General features: G+C 43.0%; 1 protein-coding gene across 22 annotated transcripts in view; it reads left to right on the forward strand.

Annotated features, from left to right (window-relative positions):
- The window catches only part of FBRSL1 (fibrosin like 1), a 554,989-nt gene that overhangs the window by 253,663 nt on the left and 287,367 nt on the right, over nucleotides 1-13,959 (forward strand). For 18 of the 22 annotated variants that reach the window (XM_075516665.1, XM_075516674.1, XM_075516686.1 and 15 more), the window contains one exon: nucleotides 3,659-3,694. The exons of the other annotated variants lie outside the window; for them this stretch is intronic. In XM_075516665.1, coding sequence (XP_075372780.1) covers nucleotides 3,659-3,694 — 36 coding nt within the window. The remainder of the gene's footprint in view (nucleotides 1-3,658; nucleotides 3,695-13,959) is intronic. 22 annotated transcript variants of the gene reach the window in all.

Below are 13,959 nucleotides of genomic sequence, written 5' to 3' on the forward strand. Positions count from 1 at the left end.
ATCTCCCACTTCTGCAATGTTGGGTTTTGCAGATGGGAAGGCTTTTGGAAAGGCATGACGTGGCAGCTGTTCCTGCATCTGGCTGCAGAGTTGGCCAGGTGGGGCCACGATCCTCTGTCTTTGAATTGCATGTTTGGCTGCATCTTCCCTGCCTGCGATGCTTTCTTCAGACAGTGTTTGAAGGCCAGAACTGAGCCTGCTTGGGTGCCTGAGTTGAAGCAGTAAGAGCTGGTTTGAGTTTTGATCTTGGGTGAACCAAAGCTACCAGGCGGGTGCTGTGCTGGTCGGTGCAGCACTACCATCTGCGTAGCTAGCTGGGTACAGTACCGCATACCCTGCTGCTTGAGGTACAAGGAGAAAATTGACCAAAATAGCAAATAGACTATTTGGAGAATAAGAATTTTATGACAGCCCTCCATGTAAGTGCTCCCATCCTGTAGGTAAGAGCCTCTGTAAGACATTCCAGCTGAAGATGTGCCCCAGTAACTGCTCTTGCCAGACAAGCACTCATTCATAGTCAAAGGATGTTTCTTCAACTTTGGGTAGATGCCAAGTTAAACTTCCACTAAGATATCTTATATTTGCAGCCACGATTGATTACTTTTCTCATTATTTGATCTTGATATAGAGACATATGGATTGAGCTATGTTTATATCAACCCCCAAAGATTTTTTTCTTTAGGAACATCCATCACAGTTGCATGCAAACTGTTCTGCTCTGGCACTCATAGCTGATATTTGCTGGGGCTTTCAAAGTTTCTACATGTGGCAGTTGGTATGAATCCTCCTCAAGAGCCTGCAGTGTTCCCAGCTAACCAAGAAAGCAATAGCGGTTTGTTAGATGTGCAGAAAAATGCATGCAAACAGCTCTGGAGAGTGTGGGACATGGCTGTGCACAAACCTAATTGTTGGAAAGGATCTTACGAGTTGAATCCAAAGTGTTCACCAGATACTAACTTTATACATGGAATAAAAATAATGAAAATGGGGGGGGGGGGGGGGGTGAACGGGGTGACACACACACCCCTTTTCCCCCCCGATTTCCAGGATATTTAGTGTTAAAACTTGTAGGGGAGGAAGAAGTTCTTACATGTGGAAAATGCCAGAGTAAACTGCCATTCAGTTTTAATTATTTCTGATGTAACACTTCATTCAGCAACTGTTTTTATTGTTTTCTACTCAGTGGTTTTAAATCAGTGGTCTGCAGATTCCTGGGGTTCTTGGACAGCTTGGGATGCTGAAAGTTATCTAAGAAAAGCAGGTCTGTTGTTAGCGTGTTTGAGTTTGTTGTCCAAGGGTCTGCTCCATCCCAGGAAAATATTTTGGACGTGTACAAGACTCAAAGATTGAAAATAACTGTTAAAGTGAAAATGAGTGGCTGTTTCCCTAGAGAGAAGCTTCTAATGAAACCTCTTGTTTCTGTTTTTGGTTACTATTTCCAATTTATTAGACCTTGTCAATCTTTGTTAAATCTGAGTTGATGGGGGGGAGGCGGGAACTGCCACCCTTTCTCCTTTGTTCCTTCCACCTCTCCATGAGGAGAATTTGCCCTCTCCTCATTTCTGTGTGTGCTTTAGGTGAACTACCTGATCAAGCTATCTGAAGTGTCAGAAGAGATAATTGTGTTCAGCTGTTCAACATACTTATGTAGATAGCAGGATATTGTTACTAACCTTTTTTCTATACAAGGCTGAATTCCATGAGTTATTTGGTGTTTTTTTTTTTTAAATGTGTTTAGAGGGAGGGATAGGTTTGTCTTAGTTTCTCAAAACCAGAGATAAATGCTACTGCCCTTCATTTCACCAGTCTGTAGCTTTATTTCTGGGCAGTTTACATTAAGGAGGTTTATAAATAACTCTCTATTTTTCTGTAGTGTTTAAAGGCAGAGGCCAAATCAATGTGCAATATGCAAAAGGCGGAAAGGTAAACGCTGTTAGCAGTTTGTTATTGCTATCTCAGACTCCCCTGTGAAAGCTGTCCTTTTCCTGCAGAACAGAGCTCTCCTGAGCTGCAGCAGGACAGAGGTGCAGGCGTTGCGTGCCAGGGATGGGGACTGGCACCCAGTCACACAGCGGCTGCAGACCTGTGCGTAAGACCTGGGAGAGCTGTCCCACGGCTTGCCTTCCTTCTGGCACCCTGCTTCCTGTGCCAGCTGGTGAGGGGGTTAATGGGGAGCCCTCCTTCCTCCAGCAGCACACTCACTTAATTTGTAGGGCTTTGCTGTTGTCTCTTCTTCGCTTTGGAAACTTTCCTCCATAGGCACTTGGCTGGCACATTGCTTCTCTGGTGTCTAGAGCAGTTGCAAGACAGCGGCACAGAGCGTGCATCAGCAGACCAGCAAGACAATCGAGTCATCCATTGAGTGCAGGAGTTTGGAAAGGTTTCTGCGTGTATCTAGGTATCTTCTGATCAAAAGGTTTGCAAACTGGTAGTACAAAGGGATTGTTATCTTACTGGTGGAAAATTACAAGTATTTGCAGTGGCCTGCAATCAGTTTGCATCAATCTCTTTGGGGGTATTGTGCTGTTGTGGTGATTTAGTAACACGATAACTTCTGGCGCTGCTGCAAAAAGATAAACAATCCTCAAGATCAGCCTGCAACAATTCGGTATTTTTGTTCAGGCTTTGGTACCCACTAGAACATCAGTCTTGGAAACGGGACTGCTAAGACTCCCTGAATCTTGTTTAATAAAATCACGTAGCGAGGGCATCATGATTATAAATCACACTTGGAAATTGGCCTGCAGAGTACTTGCTGGGTCATGTGGTGTCATATGCCACCACTGTTCCCGGCTTCTTTTTAATTTCCGAAAAGAAGGCATATAGGAGCAGCTGGAGATAGAGGTGGAATTCATTTAGCTGCTTTGAGAAAGCCACTGCCAGCAAAAAACAGCAGCTCGACAGTCTTGGGTCATAGAGAGGGGAAAGGGATCCAAGTGACTGGAGACGGTGTAATGAAAAGGAGAAGAACCAAATGATTTGGCAGCATGTGAAAGAGGTAAGGATGTGGTAGAGAAAGGAGCAGGAAGAGCTGAAATGAAGAGCAGGAGCAAACAATGTAATTTAACTTACTCAAAAGGGACAGAATGCTTATTAAAGCTCTGAGAGATGATAAATTAGTGCTTTGCTGCTATTGTTGTTTCAGATAGAGTTGTCATATGGTAATACTGCAGCAATGAAGGCGGCAGGCTCACGAATTCATAGAGGGGAATGGAAAGTGCGAGATATGGTTACATGATTGAAAGTTGGAGTTGATGAGGCAAAATGTGCAGCCTGATTCAGGAGAGCATCCTTACGCGTGCGTGCTGTGCCTTGGAAGCTGCCGTTACATACTGAAGAGGGACAGTTCAAAATGTGTACTCTGCTGCTATGAAGACACTGAGAGCTTTTACCTTAGCTGGGAGGTGCTGTCGAAGCCCTGCTCCAGCTTATGAAACCCTTGTCTGAAATAGCCCCGGAGCCCTCACCTGGAAGTGCTCTTTTGCTGTTACTCCTGTGGCAGCATGCAGAATGTCAGACGATCATTTGAGGCGCTCTGGTTGTGAAGTTTTCCCTTAAGGAATACTGGGCTGGGGGAGGGAATCGCAAAATGATTCTTATCTTACATTACACAGAATCTCTTGCATTACTTACTGTGGCATATTGTTTCCTCCCACAGAGTTCTGCTCAATCGCTTTCAGGAAGAGGCTACTCCGTAAGTCATTTTACAGCTAATTCTTTCACTTCTGTTGATGTTGATTGCAGAGGTTTACACTACCTATTGCATATCCACTGACATGAAAGAAATGCAGAACATAAAAAATAGGGTTAGAGTACAGGACTGTCATGCACCTGGCAGGGGACAGCCCTGACGTGTCAGAGCGCATTGAGAGTCTGGGGGCTTCTTCAATTTAATGTCATACTTACAGGGAGGGGGTTTTTTGTTGTTTTATAGCGGATTTCAGCTAGATAGTCACCTCCTGAGAATTAAAAGACATGAGTGGGGATACTTTTCAACACCTGTGGGAGATGCTTCCCTCCTCTCCTCCCTCCCCCATACAGGTTTTCATTTGTGCATTAAATACAAGAATCAAAGACAAAATTACTCCGTTTTAAGAAGTATTGTGACCCTCACCAGTGTGAAGAAAAAAAGTCAATATTCTTTTATTTACAAGCTCTGAGTTATAAAACAAGCTCCCTTGTTTTCAGAGGAGGGTGATGCTGGTGTTTTCTTCGCAGGAGTGCCATAGGTACCAGTGTTCTAGGGCTGGTGTTACAGGGCCAGGACACGTCTGCATGTGTATGCAATGTAACCGTGATGTTTAATTGACCGTTTCTGTTCACATGTACCTTATTTGTATGTGCAATAATGACATTTCTTCATGTAGAGGTGATATAACTGTTTATTTTGGGTACCTTTGCTGCTCAGCTGTCCAAAAAGGCAGGCACGTAGACCTTACAGTATATATTAATAAGAAAATAGGAGAGGGTGTGAGTGGCTTAGCAATGTCAACATGAAAATGCCTGGAATTGCATTATATCTGACTCTCATAACAAATGTACGGTGTGTAGATATCTGTTACGGTACCCTGGTTGTTCAGCCAATGTGTCGTGTATGCCCTCACTGCTAGTGCAAGGTTGTAGATGAAGGCGTCTGCTAATCTTGTATGCAAATCTGAATGAGAATGTCTCAGTCCAGCTAACAATTCCTGCCTGCACTTACTGCCAATAATTGCTGTTTTCATGACTTCTGCCATGATCAAGTTTTGCCTTCTAGGAGAATGGTCCCAAGCTCTGTTTCTTACCAAGAGCTCTAACTGCTCACTTTTCATAGACCAGAACAAGGGTGGATTTTATATACTTGAAGAAGTTGATGTGGAGACCTGGCACACTTTTTTTTTTTTTTGGCAATAATCACATGAATGGTTTTCTTTCAATAATTTATGTTGTATGTTTAGAGTTGTATGATGGAACCTGGGAGCTCCTATCTGGTGCTGTGCACACAGAGAAAAAATTGCTAGGCAGTGCGGAATTTATGGGCTGATATCACTGTCGCATGCTATCATACATATTCTCAGAAATCCATAATACAAGGCTAAGTACATTTTAATCATAAAGCCATTACAAAATAACATATGACTTGAAAAGTCTTATGTTTTTAATGAAATAATGTCACAAATTTTTAGACGGTAATGACACATCTCCTAAGTATCCTCCTGTCTAAATCTTTCCAGTATCCCAGGTGAGTATCATTCCTTAATTCATTGAGTGATGAGGAATATTTGCTCTAGGGCCAATTGAGCGCTGCTTCCCATACACATGAACAGTTGGATTCACCTAAGCTTCTAAAGGCAGATGCTGTATCTTCTATTTGTCTGTAAAATGCCATGCGTGCCTGTGGCACCACATAAATAATAATGAATCATCTTCACAGATTTTATGACTGAGGGCATGGTTTGGGAATTAAACAATTTCCCACTGGCTATAACATAGGTTGCGAAATCTTAATGGAAAAAGGCCAAAGAATTCTTTTTAGAGTCTCAAGGCCAATAAATCATAGGACTGTTTTCCTCCTTTGCTGGCTGTTAAGAAATTTACTTTTGTCTCTCAGAGAAATGATTTTGAGAAAATTTCTAGCTCCTTCTCTATGTATGTGTGGCAACAAGGTTCTTTTATTTAGCCAACCCATAACTTCTCAAGGGAGGTAGGAGCTTTCTGCATGCCAGGGCAGTATTTTGAGATCATGAATAGTGTGAGCTGGGGTTGCTTTTCCTTATGGGTTGTCATTTTCCCTATTAAACTGCCTTCTGCCTCACCATGTACCAGCTGTTGAGGCTGACCGTTTCCCTTAAGACTCCGATGCTGCTCTAAATTGATTTAGCATAAGGCAGAGACTATCACTTCCAGCACTGCCAGACCTCGCTGGCCCAAACCTGCATTGGAAGCTGATTCTCCCAGGTGGCAGAGAGATGTTCAAACCACCCGGTTCAAGACAACTGGCCCCAAACCAGGGGTTGTCCATAATATCTTGTAACAGTTTTCATTTTCTCATGAAAGCAGCTGTATATGAAACACGAAGTCAGTATTTTGGCTCTGGCCCTGTTTGCATCAAATAGGTTGTTTGCCAGACACGGTGAAACCACGATAAAAAATAGTGCTAGCAGGAGGCACAATGGAGACACTGTTCTTGTATTGAGTGCTCCTCTTGATATCTGTGCACAGCTTGTGTTGCGGAAGACTGTCACTTGCGGAATGATGATATATATCGTTACTCGGTGAAGTTCTTGTACTGGGTTTCATAAGCAGCTGTTTAAATACCACAAACTATTTTGTGCATGTTCATTTTTAATTAGCTCGTTTCGAATCTGCACGCTTCACCATTCACTTGCTTCAGCCGTCCTTGCAGAGAGGTTTGCTTTCAGAAACATTTGTAGAAAATGCACATTTTAAGGAAACGTGCATTTGCAAAAAGAGGACTTAAAACCTGTAGTAGTAGTCCTGTGTGAAAAATCTCAATCCAAGGTTTAGCTCATCCAGCTGGGCTGCAAAGAGAAGGCAAGCAAGGCCTGTCTGTGCAGTCAGAGCAGGCCAATGTTGAAAACCTCGGCAGGCCGCTCGTGGGTAAGGTACAGACTCTGGAGCTGGAGTTAAGAAGAAAACTAAATGCAAGTGTCTAAACAATAACTCCTTAGTGTTGAATATTCCAACAACTTCATTGACTTCAGGCTTCCCATGGAACGTTAAGTGCCTAAATAAGGACCGTGCTTGAAATAACTCTGTGAAATTGTGGTCTCATTGAAGTTACCACATAACCTCTGGTTAGCTTCAGCTGCACCTAGATTTAAATTGTAGCCTCAAAAATAGCGTTAACAGTGACTTGGCACATAGTTTCCCAGTCTATCTGTAGATATCGCAGACAAAATTTCTTATAAATCTATTTCCCAAAATAAACATTTAATGGCATTTACTTTTACTTGGATAACATGAGACACATCTGTCTGTATGGTTTCTGCAAGCTCCTTATCTCATCAGTAGCATGTGTTTCATATCCTTATCTTATTAAATGTATACTTCCGCTGTGCTGAGAAATAGAATGCTAGTTTGTTTATGGAGGTTAATATCTTATTCCCTTTATGACTTGATGGTTACGTATGTGTGATAAACTACTCCAGCCATTTGTCACACTTCCTGCACACACAAATGAGATTAGTGATTTTAGTCAGAAATGTCTGTCTGTCCTCTGAGCAGACAAAACAGATTTTCTTTTTGGTAACAGGATGAGAGGCCTGTCTACCTGAAAACGCACTGATTTGTTAAAAAATACACAGAGAATTAGAGATTAGCTGTATGTTGAGGTTTCTATATATCACTGACATATATCCACCCTGTGGACCATTTTTCAAATTTATTTCTGATAGTTAAGTCAATTTAGGACTTAACATAGTTAGAAAGCGGTTACAGTGAACATAAAATCAGTACATACAGTTCGTTATTAATGGCTAAAAAGTTGCAGTTGTTTGTAAGGTTGAGCACGTCGTATGGACAAACCCAAGCTGCAGTTGAACTTGACTCAGTTTTGTAGAGAGCACAGAAACGGATAGAACTGGGAATATGTGGTAGCTTAAAAAAATAAACAAAAAACCTCTTCCAATAAATTATGTAGTTTATTTATAGAGCATCTGTGCAGCTGTTCCTCTTCTGAAATGGAAGGGGCTAAAATGTGGGAATGAATAAAAGAATAAACTTGAAAGCATATGGCAAATGGATAGCCAGTGAACCAACCTGTCTGAGTGTACCTTGGAACAAAAGTACAGGAGGATGAGATGTCTTTGTTTGGTTTTATTTGTTCTTGGAAGATTTTTTTTCTAATAAAAACAGTAACATACACTTGGCAACAGCGGCAGCTGATTTTTATTCTGAGCTTCTGTAAAATATCAAAGTCTTTGCAGCCTAGTCAAATCCCTGGCAGCTCATCAAATTCTGTTGATTTTACATCTTCCTTGTTGAGCGCCGGAAACCAGTCTCTCAGATAACTTAGCTTAGACTGCAACTCATGGATAGAAAGAAACGTGCAAAACACCATAAGGCGTGCAGAGACACCTGGGTCATCCAGAGTCAGCTCGGCGCTATCTGCAGCCTTTTGTCCTTCTGCTTGGTGACGTAGCCCGAGAATGATTATCTCCTTACCCAGATGAAGCTGGAACCTGGGGTGGTACAGGCAAGCACGGGGCAGGCTTTGAACACCCTGAGCCCTGCTGCATCGTCTGCCTGTACCCTGGTCTGCTCCTGACTGTTTCTCTCAAGTTAAATTGTTGATTTTTGGAACTGGCTTTCCAGTTGCCACTGATGATCTTTACAGCCTTCCAGGACTCCTGTCCTGTGCTGTGCTGCGCACTTGACATTGCTGTACAGTGGGCTGTCGCCCCACACAGCTGCCCCTGACCACCTTACCCCACTCAGATCGTTTTAGCTCGTACCTGTGAGCACGGGGCAGCAAGTTCTGAGCTGTAATTCACCTGAGTTACAGCGTTGAGGTAGTGTCCAGCGCAATGAGCTCAGTGGGAAGGAGGACAGATATGAGTGACTGTAAAGTGCTAGGTAATCATCAGCCTAGGAACTGTTGACTCTTCGCAGGTTTATATACCCTCATATACCCTGTAAAGCTCTTTTCATGGCCTGTTTTAGTTTTGTGCCAGCTCAATGCAGTTCTGCGAAACCCTGAAACAGATGGTGCCCGCTAAGGAGGCTGTTCCCACGCCAGAAATCCTCGGTGCGTGCACAGGCAGGTTCACTGTTTCAGTGTAATGGTTACAGAAGTTTGCTGAAGATCACGCCAGCAGCATTCCCCTGATCCGCTCTGTGCTTCAAGGACGCTCTTGTGCTCTTAGGCTGGGGACCAAATTGTCGTACTTGGAAAAGCACCTTCAACAGCATGTTTTCTGTACAGAGCTTAAGTCAGTACCGCTTCCTAGGTGGAGCACGGCCCAAGACCCCAGCTGATGATTATATACCTTGCCATCTTTGAGATTGCCGTGGAGAAACTGGTGTCCTGAGAAGGATAAATTGTTACATAAAGATCAACAAAGTTATTGCTGTGAAGCGTATAATACTTCTGGTTGGGAATTCTTGAGTGTGCTTCAGCTCATGGGTGTGGAAGCATGCTCGGTGACCAGAGGCAAACTTGAATTGTAACTAATGGGGTTTCTCTACCTGCCGATCTGTCATACACTAATGAAAAATGTCTCCTCTGTAGGTAAGGTAACATTTCTTAGCTGGGCTGGAAAATTCATTGTATTTTAGGACCTCTGATAAATTAGCATTTTTCCTTGCCAAAAATCAATATTGGAAACAGGGCTCTTGTTATGAATCTAAAACTCCTTGAGCTGGAGCCAAAGTTAAATGATAAAAGTGAATTTAATATGTATTTCTTACAATAGTGTGCCTGTGGGCTGGCAACATGAGCAAGACTTTCCGGACAAGATTTATGAATAGGGGAGTAATAATTCCAAAATAAGTATCAATCTTGTTTTGCCATAATGCCAAGTATAAAAGAGGGACTATAATTGTCTTTTTCTTCCGGACAAGAAAAAGAATGGCAGATAGGTCCCCTTCAGGTGGAGCAATACTCTGTGTTCTTTGAAGACAGATACTCAGTTAGAAAGAGAAAAGAAAAAGGGGCTATAATAAAGTGATGTAGCCTGTAAGAGCAATGACAGCACAAAGGATTAAAAATAATAATATGTAATAGAAACAGAAAGAGTTTTGAAAGGAGTTCTCCCTCTAAGATAGCAGGAATTTTAGAGAGCCAGGAATATAATGGTAGGTGTCAATCCAAAGCATTTAACTTCTGCTGGCTTTCTTTTCAAGTGCTCCTAAACAGCCTCACTTTACAAGAACTATCCCCATGTTGAATTCACCTGGACAAGCTGAGTTCACTGGATAAATACAGAGTTTGTTTGCTCTGAGTGCCGTGTGGGATGGAGCCAGGTTGCTGTAAGTTAGCTGTGGAGCTGGCCCCTTGACTCCGGGGGCTGTCCCATAACCCGTGAGCTCAAATGCTATTGAGTAATTAGTGCATGTATTATTGCAGATCCGTGGGAGCTCTTGAGGGTTTTTGAAATGTCCCATGAAAAGCGTAAGCAGAAGTACAAACATAAATAAACTATGTACTTCAGCTTTACAAATACTGAAGTCCATGAACTTCCTTACAACACATTTTCCTTTAGAAGTTCCCTTTTCTGAAAGTCTGTTTCTTCTTAGATGACCTCTGCTTTTAATTAGGATGAAAAGTCCCATAGATTTTCACTCATCTCCACAGCCATAAGTAAGCACAAAGGGCTGGATTTCAGTCTGCCTGAACCGGTGGCCTTGGCAGAGGGGCTGCTTAGGAGGCTCCCGCTGCAGCCATGCCGGCAGCAGTGCCCCTTTGTCCCTGCGGCCGGAGCGGGATGGGATGAGATGATGCTGATTTCCATAAACCCCGCAGCTGCAAGGGAAATGCAGCCAGCTGACACCGCAAGCCCTTGCGAGCCCCTTGAGGGACGGGGTGTACGACTTCTGTGTGATTTTTGCCCACGTTTTTAATCTCCCCTGCCATTGCCCTCAGCTCAGCTCAGGGCAGTGGGGGGGAACAGATCTCTAATCTGACTAGAAAGACGCTATTGTTATACAGACGCATCCCCCGAAATTCCCAATGCTCCTTGGCTTTTGGGGTAGGATAACCTTGCTGTCACTGGCCTTGCACGCTAAAATGAAGAGTTGTCCTAAATCCATCTTGAATTCACCAGCCTGGAAAGGATTACATCCTGCTGAAGAGGAAAGGCAAAGGATTTTGAGAATATCTGGTCTTTATTTCTGGGCCTTTTTGGTTAAGACTGTCCTGAGGCAGTTGTGTCATATATATGCTGTAGCTTTCTTTGTGTAATAGGGCAAGGTATTTGCTTGTCTGTCTCAGCTGTTTTCACATTGTTATTTCCTCTCATGGCTCTCTTTCCTTACAATCCATTGCCTTGTTTTAACTTTCTTTCCTTTCCCTTTACCAAAACCTACAAAAACATGATTAAAACAGACGGTTCATTAGAATCAGGGCTACTTACCTGATGAGCACAGTGAACAGGGGTTAAGTGTGGGGCCTCTTGGGGGATTTGCTTTTGATTTTTCTTTAATTCTCTAATAGTCTTGTGCAGTGAGATTTGGGGGTGCTAGGGCTTTATTCCTGGAGAAGGGGTTAAAGTAGCCCATTTCTGAGGGCTGCCGGAGCGTGCTAGTGTTTGTTGTGCTGGGCGCTGCGGTAGGTTCCTCAGAGAAAATTCTCAGAGGGGGTTCACGCTCTCTTGTTTTATCTCATATCTCGATATGCCCTTGCAGAAACCTGCACCCAAAACCACGGAGTGCAAGGCGAGCAGTAGAGGAAATAACAGCGCCGCTAACTCACGATGCTATTGTAGAAATAAAAGACGAACAACATGTTTTGTTGGCCTTAATAGTAGGCGCACAAGAGAGAACAAGGAAAAGGGATCGAGTGCATCAACTTTGTGGGTGCTACTGGCATTAGAGAACGCCATCCGTCATCTTAAAGCATTATAAGATTTAAAATATTTAGTTGTGCAGCTCAGTGGAATACCCTGTTGTACTGACGCTCAGGAACTGATTGCTATCAGTCCCAAAATGGTATTCCCTGGGTTAAACTGCAATGAAATAAACTAGTCTAGAGAGGGTAAGTTATTTGGGTTGGTGAAAAAACTAGTCACTGCACATCCAGAGTGTAAGGGAGGTTTCCTGTAGGTTGGTAGTCTTTACTCAGTTTCATCACTTGCATTTTTTCCTTGTCTCCCTTTTTGTTGTTTTTTTTTTAACTGGGATATGTTATTAAAGGCTAGAGAAGTCTTCAGTTTCTTCCCTGTCCTAACAGAAGACAAAGATTCAGCTTTAATTTAACAAAACGACAGATGCAATCCTAAGTCAGATCTCACACCAAAGAAGGGTTTTGGTAACATGCTGAAGGTGTGGTGGCTCTGCTGCGAAAACTGCAAACGGGGGGGCAATCTGCTGCAGGCTGAGGTTTCTCTCGTTCTTGCTTCATGTTTCAGCCTGGCTGCAGTGCTCACGTTTAGCTGACTGCTAAAACGTGAATATACTGGGGCACGTAGTTGCGCCAGCAGTGGAAAGGCAGCACTTCTCCATTCCTGAGGGGTGAGAGAACAGAGAAGCGGCACCGTGCTTACTTCTGTCAGAAGGTGGTTCAGGGAGGGGCCCAGGATTCCTGGGCTGCCTTTCTAGGAATGGTTAAGCTCCTGCTGCAAGAGTAAAATCGTTGCTGAAGAGACTGGATTTCTCATCTGCAGTGCTTGCTTTGCTGGAAGAGGAGCATTCAGATGGAAACCCTGGTCAGCCGTGTGAAATGTTTCTTACGCAGAGTCAGTGTTTTCACTTCCCACCGCCTTAGTGTTTCGGTGTCGCGGTTCCTTGTGGTCAGCTCCAGCCCCAGTCAGCATGACTTGCTGGTAACATTTTAGAAAGGTGTCCTTTCTCCTTTTTATAGCAAATAAATAAATAAAACTGTAAGAGACTCCTCCTTACATGATGCAAAATGACTAACTGCAATTCTAGAAAGCCAGGGAACGCAGGGCAAGGGCAGAAATGTAAATGAATCTGTTGTGCGTAACTTGGGCATGAGATATGAATCACGCAGGGGTGGGAGACCTTTGCAATACCATTTGGCAATGGGTAAGGCGCTCTGCTTTTTCCTCAGCTCTTTGTTTTATTAAATGGCTTTAGGGAGGTAGTGGTGTAATTCTGAAATTCAGGCATTGCCATACCCAAAAGTTGGTCCTTATAAGTCTTGTTTTAAAACCTGTTGATCAATGAGACTAATTTCATGGAGAAATTTTTAACTTCCAGTTCAGAATACCCAGTGTTTCAGCTTAGTTTTCAAGTGATTGTAGCTGTTCTCTCATTTTTCAGCTCATCACAGGTCAGGAACTCAAAGGCATTGAGGCTGAGTAAAACAACTGTTCATCCCTCTGAGCTCTGCTTCGTTTTTGTGGGAATTGTCTGCTTCTGTAGCACCTTCGGTTTCATTACTTTTTTTAAAGTTTGGTTTACTAACCTGCTCTTGGAACAGATACAACCACCAAAGCTGCTTTTTAATTAGCCCTGTGGTCCATCCGGTGTGTATGTGCTAACATCTTGGCTGTACAATGTACTTCCAATGAAAGGGAACAGTCTGCCATAGAGTCTTGTAACCTTGAGGTCAGTTTTGAGCTCAAAATTGCTTTTGATTATGGCGTTAGTATGTGTCTCAAAAAAATAATAAAAAGTCCAGCAAGCACTAGTGGTCCTTACATGGTGCTGCTGAGTTACACACTCAAATGGTATAACATCTTGATTTTAACGGAATTAACGGCTTTATTTAGAGATTCTTTCTAGATGCATTACTGTGCTACTGGTTGTGAATATTCAGAGTTTTGCAACCAGAGTGATGGAAAATCGGCATACAGCTACGTCATTGTGGACACGTCTGCGGTGGTTTCTACAGGAATGTAGACTGATTCATACCTGTACTGTCTGCATTTCATCTCTGTGCTATATGATGGATAAGACTTTGTGTGCCTGAACACTTACGGCCTAGATCTGTAGTATCCTGAGGAATTTTCTTGTCTGATTAATTCACCGCATGTGTTCTCCAGAAAGCCTCATGACATTGGCAGTCTTGAGAAACACATTAGGACTGTGTCGATGCTAGGTGTTTGCAAACCTCAGTTCAGTTTTTTAGACTGGTACTTTGTAAGTGAAAAGAAGCTTTGGGATTGATTCAGAAGCTGTCGGGTGTGGTTCTCAGCTTTTCTGGACATGGTCATACTAGATGTTGGAATGGTTCATGCTGCCCTCAAAATCAGCTAATCAAAGCAGGACAATTTTGGGACATATTGTAGCAATTAGAGTGCTGTAGATGAAGGGTGGTATAGACTGCATAGTGTG

Source organism: Mycteria americana, chromosome 13 (assembly GCF_035582795.1).
Source record: "Mycteria americana isolate JAX WOST 10 ecotype Jacksonville Zoo and Gardens chromosome 13, USCA_MyAme_1.0, whole genome shotgun sequence".
NCBI classification, from domain to species: domain Eukaryota; kingdom Metazoa; phylum Chordata; class Aves; order Ciconiiformes; family Ciconiidae; genus Mycteria; species Mycteria americana.